General features: G+C 30.3%; 1 protein-coding gene across 3 annotated transcripts; it reads right to left on the bottom strand.

Annotated features, from left to right (window-relative positions):
- Positions 1-281: 281 nt before the first annotated feature.
- On the bottom strand, positions 282-3,721 carry LOC123226022 (FT-interacting protein 3-like). Of its 3 annotated transcripts, none has more exons than XM_044650457.1 (3): positions 3,483-3,721; positions 2,943-2,959; positions 282-2,776 (listed from the first exon to the last, which is right to left on the bottom strand). In XM_044650457.1, the coding sequence occupies exon 3, from the start codon at positions 2,759-2,761 to the stop codon at positions 452-454; it is 2,310 nt and encodes a 769-aa protein (XP_044506392.1). In that variant the 5' UTR covers positions 2,762-2,776; positions 2,943-2,959; positions 3,483-3,721; the 3' UTR covers positions 282-451. The 3 variants fall into 3 exon arrangements, with proteins under 3 accessions (XP_044506392.1, XP_044506393.1, XP_044506391.1); XM_044650458.1 differs by lacking the exon at positions 3,483-3,721 and adding an exon at positions 3,383-3,468 and having other exon boundaries at positions 2,931-2,959; XM_044650456.1 differs by having other exon boundaries at positions 282-2,959.
- Between the last annotated feature and the right edge of the window lie 5,754 nt (positions 3,722-9,475).

Below are 9,475 nucleotides of genomic sequence, written 5' to 3'. Positions count from 1 at the left end.
CTAGAAGCTATTGTCTTTTATTTTGGAGTACAAGAGACAAGTCTTCTGAGAGTGAACTATAGTCCAAGTGAACATCAATATTTGGAAACCATGATCGTCGAAATGGGGATAAAAATACGTCCAAGTGAGGGTTACATTACCATTAGCCCTACATGAACAATTGAATTATAATTGAATCAACTTGTACCATGACGCAAAAGCTTAGACCAAGGATAAATTTACCTGTGATTAGACTCAAATCAAGTTATATTACTAATATAAATAAAGTGACAATGCACAACTTAATACAAACTGAAAGCTTTCACATGAACAACATTAATCAAATGAACAACAAATAAGCAAACTACAAGCTACAACAATTCATGAAATTTACTGAATTAAGGTCTTGATTTCCTGCCATTACATCTTTCCTGCTTCAGAAACCGCACAGCTGAGGGCGATCCAGTTATGCTTACAGCATGCTATCTGAACGAGCAGGCAACCTCCGGAAGAAGTTGAGAGGAATGGATGGGAGTTTGTGGCGAAATCTCGGATGCCTTAGCACATAAAAGCCTAAGAGTAGGGCTATAATTTGGATTGGAGTAACATAAAGAACTACAGCAGCAATCAAACAGAAAATTACAAATAGAGTAGTTGCTCTGGGGTCTCTCCAGCTCAGCAGAGACTGAAACCTCTCTCCTTGAGTCGCCAGGTCACCGATCACAGTCTGAACTCTGCCTCCTATGCTTCTCAGGCGATCATATCTTGGTCGAACTATGTCTGATCCTCGTGAAGTTGGGAATGTGTCAAACTCTTCATCTAGTTCATCAGGATGAGCAGCTTCAGCATGAGACAGTCGCATATCCATGTGAGGTGGGTGCCTTGACCTCCTACGGAAGTTCCATATCCCAATCAGGAAAAGGTAGAGAAAAATTGTTGGGAGTATGAGCTCAGGATAGAGTATCAAAATGATAAAAAGGATGTGAATCAAAATGGTTGTAATTGGGTTTTTCCAATTGCAGATTTGATCAAACCATTTACCAACAGAAATCAACCCACTTAGAACATTCATAATTCTGAAAAAATTAGCTTTGCTTCTGCGCATACTCCACATGTGTGAATCTACATCAAGCATATACTCCACAACCTCTTTCTTCAATGGTGGTTCAGCTCGATTCAGCCTCGTCGAGACAATCTGCATGGCCTGGTGTCTCAAGCTATCAAGTTGAATGACAGATAAAGCATGAATGTAGTGCATTTTTGGTAGCAATGGTTGAGAGTACATATGCATCATGTTAACAAAAGATAAGCAAGTGAATCTCACAGCCAACTGAACTTCTCCCATTTTTTTTACCCCTGAAGAATGCAAGAATAAAAGTGGATATGAGTGTGTATAAACTCTATCAGCTTCAAGCGTAGATAATCGAATCCTCACTTTCCCAATTCTCGAGTCCTTTCCACCTCCACCTATATGTCCGTTATCAAAAACCCCTACTGTGATGACAGTACATATGTCGAAAACCTCCCAAGTGTACTGCTCATTCCACTTTGGAAAGGAGCTATCCACAATAGTCCTTGTTCTCACCCATTTTTGCCCATATTTGGCCACACAATAAGCATCTGTAGTTCCTCGCCCATCTCTTGTCTTCATTGGCATCAGCCCATGAGCACTAAGAATTCCAACCTCCAATAACCCAATGCTGGACTTCCATAACTGTTTTGCAGTTGGCCTAAGGTCACTACTATAGTGTGTTGATTCATCTAAAACATGATAACCACCCTCCAGACATATCCTCAAATGAATTCTACTGGCAAACTTAGTGTCTTTCTTTTGTTCTCCTTCTACATTTACATGTTTCTCAAGATTAAACCACCTAGAGTTTACAGGCTTGTGGTCCAATCTCCTCTGCACCATCTGCAAAGGAATCAGACACTTTCCAAGAACTTCATCTTTGTTTGATCCCACCCTATCTTCGATAGTCAGAAACAAGGGCTCCTCGAACGGCTCAGCGACTACAAACATCAGATCTTCATTCCATAATGGATTAATAGTCTTAATTTGAGATATCCTAGTTCTCAATACCTGGTTTCCAAGAATAGCCCTCACGAAAACTTCTGGAAACCGACTTTTATCACCAGGTTGCAAGTCTTGAGCTTCAATCACATTGACCCTTAAATACCAAAGCCTGGGAGATAGATACACCTTTGACCGAATGTTTGTAACTCCTTCACTGCCAACTGTTGCAGCATCTGAGTGCCAGGCATCAGGAAATGCCTCATCTGCTTGAGTTCCCATCCAAACAGCCAACATCAACTCTCCCTTAACCCTCACACCCTTCCGATCATCCAACCTATACCACTGCGGCGCCAATGGACTATCAGGAGGAACCCGTTTGGGAACTTCATTGAGATCAAACATTACCCTACCAATTAAATCATCCAAAACAACATCCTTATCCTTCACAAAAACTTCCAAAACGGAAGCTTGAATCCTCTCTTTTGAGAAAGCAAAAACCTGATTCCATTCAGGATTGTTCTTCTTTTCAAAATGCTTTGTAGCTCCCTTATAGTTTCCAAGTTTCACTTCAACATAGGGATCACAACTACCAGTAACATCTTTACCAGGTAAGTCCCTCGCCTTAACAACCCGGACATAAAGGTACTGCATTTGCTCAACGAGGTCATAGGTGCACGACAGCTTATCACCTGTAACGGCCCCTGCCCCAATCTTGGGCGAGGTCTCCTTCAGAGCAAAGTCTACAGCTTGTGGAGGCCTCTGCATCTTCCAAAATGTGTACTAACAAACCAGAAGCACCCAAAGGATAATTTCAATTACACAAGATACAACAAAGACTCAGAAAAATCAAATTCTGACTACTGAATGGCTTGAATTTCCAGATTCTCAACAATCATTCAAATAAGCTAAAAGAGAAAGAAATAGATAAAAGAACCTCATCAATTACCAGAATGCACCAAAAACCTGCAAAAATCAGAACAAAAAAGAAAAAAACATGAGTAACAATTATAACCCATAGCCTCCATTTGATAGCCATAATACAAGATATAAACAAAAGAGAAATGACATCTCAGTGCTGCAACAAGCTTTCAAAAGACAAGTAAAACAGATTTCAAGTCTGGAACCCTTTTGATTCTTTTCTTAGAAAAACATTTCTCAGCAACCAAACAAGAAGATAAATACCCAGAAGAGCAAAACTAGCATCAATGTAACACAAACATAGAAATGTGCACTCCAGTAACAGATCTAAAACAAAAAAAAAAAACACAAAGAAAAAAAAAGCACTATGAATGATCAGAAACAAAACTGACTTTCAACTTAAGCAAGAAAATCACTAAAACAAACTTCAACTTTGAGAGCTTTTAAAAACAATGCATTACACATTACCTAAAAGGGTGAACAAAAGCTTCAATCTTTTGAACAACAACCAAACCAACTTCACTTTTTTGAAGCAAAAGCATGGTGAAAAAAAGAGGGAGAAAAGTACCTTGTACAGACACAAGTTAAATGAAAAATCAGATTTTTTTCAGGCGTTGGAAGGAATGTTAGTGAATAAACAAGTGAAAAGACAACGATAGAGAGTGAAGCGTGAAGTGGATCCAAATAAATAAGAAAGGAGCATGTGGGTTGAAATCTACAGGAAGAAAAAAGAATCTCAATCTACATAAACAAAACTTCTTCACAAGAACCCACTTTGGACCTATTTTTTTCCCACTTCAATCATATTAAATTTGAATAATTAGATTTTTAGCAAGATTAAGTCCTGAAAATAGAGCCTTTTCAACCATAAGAAACAGAGGCACACGTGGGAAGACAGCGGTCGGTTACAAAGTGTGATTCTCGGCACTTCATCTTCTTGGTTTTCCCATTAATTAATGAACATAATTAATTACTTTCCAAATTTGCTGTCAATTATTTATTTCATGAAATTTAACATTATATAAAAAAAATTGATTGGCTAAAATAATTTTTTTCTCCGAAATATTTTACCTTTAAATTACAAAAATATTTGGAGTAAGGAAATATTCATGCTTTTAAAACTTTCTAAAGCCCAATTTTGAAATCAAATAAATAATTAGGCAAATTTTAATAAATTATTTTTGGCATAAAATACCAAAATTAGTAAGTACTAATTATTGATATTTAAGTCTCATTAATTAATATTATTGGGTGGGGTCAAGTTTCAAAATCTCAAACCACGAGATATTTCTAGCGTAAAAATATCGCGAGTAATAAACCGTCAGACTATACGCTCCGCTGCTGGGGTCCACCTTTTTTAAACCACAAAAAGGACCACATGGTTAGGTTAGGTAGCATGTGCTCAATCAGGAGCTGCTACGTGATGGTGAAGGATCTGACGGCTGATATCAGAAAATCTGGAATTGCTTTCAGGATTGGAGAGTTGGGCTGTACGAACGCAGGGGATTATAAATAGTTGATTCTGTTCTATACCTTCTATTATTTATGTTGTCTCATTTCATTTATTAATAATAAAAAATATAATATAAATATTATTAAATTAATATTAATTTTATTATAATTATATTATTATTTATTAATTTTTTAAAATAAAAATAAATTTATTTTTAATTAACATAAAAAAATTAAAAATAATTATATCTAAAAATATTTAATTAAAATAATTTATTAATATTTTGTATTATATTTAATTAAATATAATAATTATTTATTGTTAATAATTTTGTAAATAATTTATTTTTAAGGGATTTTTTAATTTTATTAATAAAATATTTTCTTTTACCGTGTATGGACCATTGACTTGACTCTGTAAAATGACTCAGCCACTAAAGAGGAAAAGGACATGCATGACATGTTCAGGCAAAACGCGCCTAATGATGTTCGCCCACGTGGCATACAATTTAATTTTTTCATAAATAATGTTAATCTCTAAAATTATGGTAATTTTTTTAAATAAAATTATTTAAATATATAATGAGATATATAAATAAAATAATTCTAAATCATATAATAATAATAATAATATATAATTTATACATCTAATAAAATATTTGAAAATTTCTATCTTTTTTTCAAAAATTTTATAATAAAATAATATTTTATATTCATCTTTTACTGTTAATAAAATTAACGGTTAAATTTATCATTGGAATGTTTTTATTCAAATTTTCATAATTAATCAAGACAAAATCCGTTAACAATGGCTTAATTAGAAGCTAAATGCAATTTTTCAAAATCCTCGTAAGTATATTTCGTCTATTAGTTCAATTCAAAAACAGAGACTCAAAAGGTGTAAAAAGACTTTGCAAGAATTGCTTTAAAAAGCAAGAAATTGAAGAAACACTTGAGATGAGAGCAATTTTGTCAACAAGTGCTTTTTTAAGTTGACTACACCTGTCACCGATTTCCCACGACAGTTTGATAAAATGATAAATTTATATTTTTTATGTTTTAAAAAATTTAATTTTTATCTATTATCTATTTTTATTAATAAATTTTTTAAATCTTTTAAAATGATTATTGGATCCTTTTTATTAAAATTTTAAAACTGTTATTAATATTTCATATAAACAATAAATAATTTAAATTACTAATATAACTTTATCACTTACACTTTAAAAAATAATTATCAAATTCTTACTAATTTTAAAATATTATATTTCAATTGATTATTTGAAAGTATAACAGCTATTTTTTTTTAATTATTAAAGAAAGTATTAAAATTTTCAAAAACACTATTGAATTTTTTTTAATTTTTAAAAACCCGTTAAAAAATTTCATTGACATTTCTAATATTTTTAAAAATAACAATTTGCTCCTAAACCTTTGAAAAAGAAAAATAGAAAAAAATAAGGGAAAAAGGAAAAATAAAAAAAAAGGAAAAAATAAAGAGAAGATAGAAAAATTGATAAATCGAATTGAATGAATGGGCTTCCAAAATTTAAGGTCACATCCTTTTCATTTGTTGTTGGAAAAGTAAAGATTGATAAATGGTGGTTGGTCTGAAAAAATTTAAAAATATATATTTTACAAGTTATAATTTTAATGCAAGACCCTTTTCCTTGTTTTTTTAAAATATTTTTAACTACATATTACAATATAAAAATATTTTAAATCCTATTGATTGAGTTTCCATAACTTAAATTTGATCTAGTTTTGTGGTATGAAATTAATTTTAAAAAAAAAACAGTGTAATTCATCCAATCAAATACATTTTCATAAAATATTTGTCGCTAATTTAAATTATATATGAAATAAAAATTAAATTAGTTATTTACTTAGATAATTTGAAGAAAGTTGTAAAATAATTTGGAGAAAGTCAAAAAACTTTAGAGTGTGAAAAAAAAATATATAAAATTCAAAAAATAAGTCTTAAATTTGGAGAAACTATCAATTTGCCCTCTTAATAATTTCTCTCTCCCACACAGGTCCTAAATGTTTATAAAAATATCAATTTGCTCCTTTAACAATTTCTCTCTCCACACAAGTCCAAAATGTTTAAAAACTAGCCATTCCCCCCGCCAAGGGGATATTTAAAAAATCAAAGTTCCCCTCCCTCCCTCATGGAATACTGTTCAAAAATGCACAATTTCCCCCCTCTACCATGCTGTCAATTCAACTCTAAAGATATTTCTCAAACCCGAGATTCCTCAGGTTGAAAATTTCTCCCTAGAGATGACATTTCGATTTCAAAATGTCATATATTCCAACTACTATTTCAACAACAAACAATCTTACACCTACTAAAACGTAATAACTCTAAATTAATTCATCCAAAATAAACAAGAATGAAGTCACAAAATCAATTATTTTAAAACCAAAACCCTAAACAAATAACACCCAAAATTTTTGTCTAATCGGTAAAATCTAAATATCAAAATGATTCAAACTAGATAAGAGACGATGTAATCACCTTCTTTGTCATTTTGTCATTGAAAAACTACAAAAATATCTGAGAAAAGCCAAAGATTGCATTGTTGTCGGAGCCTCATGGAACGCCTCAAAAATTCTTCAAAATTTGAAACAGTGAATTTGGGGGAATTTTGGGTGGGAATATGAATTTGGTTGGTTCATATATGAGGGTATTTCAGTCATTTTATGTAAAAAGGGTATTTTTGCTTTAAGTTTTGCAGATTTAGACAATTTCATTGAAGCCCCGTATGTTTAGGGTAATTGTTTAATTTCCCTTTTCTTTTTGGAATATTGCGAACAAATTAATAACCATAAAGTTCCCGTATTAATCTATTTTTGTTCTCTATAGTACAAGCACTTGATTAAATTATTGTCGGCCAAGATGCATTCATTTCTGTACTCACCAATTTATTGCTAGCATGTGGCGTGTTCATCTGAAAACCATTGAATTATTTTTATGTGAAATTCATCAGCAATGAATTTTTATTCTTCATGTCGGGGAGGTAAGAATGACCAATTATTGTAATGTGATAATTGGACCTAACAAATGGGTGCAGCTAATCGGATACAATCTGGGTCAAAACGAATATGGGTAAAATAAATACAAAACAAAATAAGCCTATTTATACAAGTAAAGAATGTATAAATTCATATCTGATCTTGTAAGTATATTTACCGACTAAGTAATACCTGTGTAAGAATCAAATATACAATTTGATGGTTAAGGACGAAAAATTTTTTGTCTTAGAATTTGAACAAACAAATCTCGAGACTTAAATTGAGACATATTTGTATATAGGTGTTGATGTTGGCGTTTCTAAACAAGTGTATTCATGCCAGAGGTTTTTTTTTCTTTAGACGTCACCGCAACCATCTAGTGTGAGGAAAATATACTGCATTACTACTATTGGATCTTTAACCTTAGGGGAAAGTACAGTTTTTGAAAATTTGAGTCGGAGAAAATTATTAGTTTAAGAAAATTATTAGTTTTTAAAGTTTTAAGGGAAAAATAAAATAAAATTTAAGTTTACGTTTAAAACTAACAGATTTAAATGGTTATAGATGGATAAATGAGATTTTTAAAATTAATGATAAAAAATTTAAAAAAAATATATATATTTTGAACAGAACAAATCCTTTGGCCTTCAAATTACTGTTGTCATAATCAATGGTCATAAAATTTTCAGAGTTATTAACTATTGTTTGATTACAATATTATATAAGTGGGTTGCCTTGCTTCCATGTTTGCCGTTTTGAGGCATGCATGCAGACTTCGGTTAATACATGTCAAAGCTCGCGCAACCACCAACAATAGAGCTGTAAAAGACTTGAAAGCGGCAAGGAGGCTAGAAAGCACTACAGGTATGTCTGGGGGATACCGATCCGCCTGAAAAAACATATATTTTTATGGAAACGTGTCCAAAAACTCAGTATCCGTATCTTTTTTTTGGGTACATATCAAATTATTATGATATAATAAATTTATTGTATAATATATCATTACCCATATATTTTAAAAATACAACAATATCAATCATCAATTTAACAAATTTCATTAAACACATGGTTAAAATTAATATAATATTTCAAATTAAACTATATAATAAAATATTAAACCTAATATATCATAATATATAATCGATTTTCAAATTACGGTCTCAATACTTCTAAACACAAGACAAAACTAATGTTCAATTAGAGGTGCTCAAACACATAACTAATTAATAGGTCATGATAATTTATTTTTCTATTTTACAAGAAGGGCTTTAACAAGAATAGATTATCTATATTTCTCATTTATTCTTTACAATCAAGTTAAATTCAAGTCATACAGGTACCTTCTTTAAAAATTAAAAACACACCTTAGAAATAAATATTAATAAAAAGTAATAAAATTATATATATTAATTTTAGATACACAAATAAGTTTATACTTGAAATGCGTCATTATATGATTAGGTGAATTTAAATTAACGATAAAATAATACTCAATCATGTGATAATACATATAGATATATATTTATTTATGTACTTAAAATAAGTATATATAGTTTTACTTAAAAAAAAAAAAACCTAAACCTAAATTTAAAAAATCAAAAAAAATTATATTATATCTCAAATATTCTTATCATGTCCTACTTTATTATTTAAAAAAACTATCATAATAATTATATTACAAAATATGATCAATCATGTTTGGATTTATAATATTAAATAATAGAGATAAAAAAAATAATTAGGCCATTATAAAAATTCAAGTTTTTTTTTTTAAAACAAAAACAATGAAGAACAAAATACATATTTGTAAAATAAATTTGACAAAATGATAACTTTTTACGTTGATCAAATCACTTGTGTGAAAAACTATTTACAAACATCAACAAATTAAAAGATAAAATCATGAATTTATTGTAAGAAAAAAACAAAAAACAGAAATTGTAGGTGATGTTTAGTTTTGAAAGAATTTGGATCGAATTTTATTTATTTTATGTAAAATAACATCATTTTAAATATTTTTAAAATAGTATTGTTTTGTTGTATGTAGAAGAGAAAATTTATAAAATGCAACATAATATAATACATTTTAAG

Source organism: Mangifera indica, chromosome 9, assembly GCF_011075055.1.
Source record: "Mangifera indica cultivar Alphonso chromosome 9, CATAS_Mindica_2.1, whole genome shotgun sequence".
Classification (NCBI taxonomy): Eukaryota; Viridiplantae; Streptophyta; class Magnoliopsida; order Sapindales; family Anacardiaceae; genus Mangifera; species Mangifera indica.
Note: the sequence above shows the minus strand (reverse complement) of the source record. Positions and strands in the feature narration are given on the sequence as shown.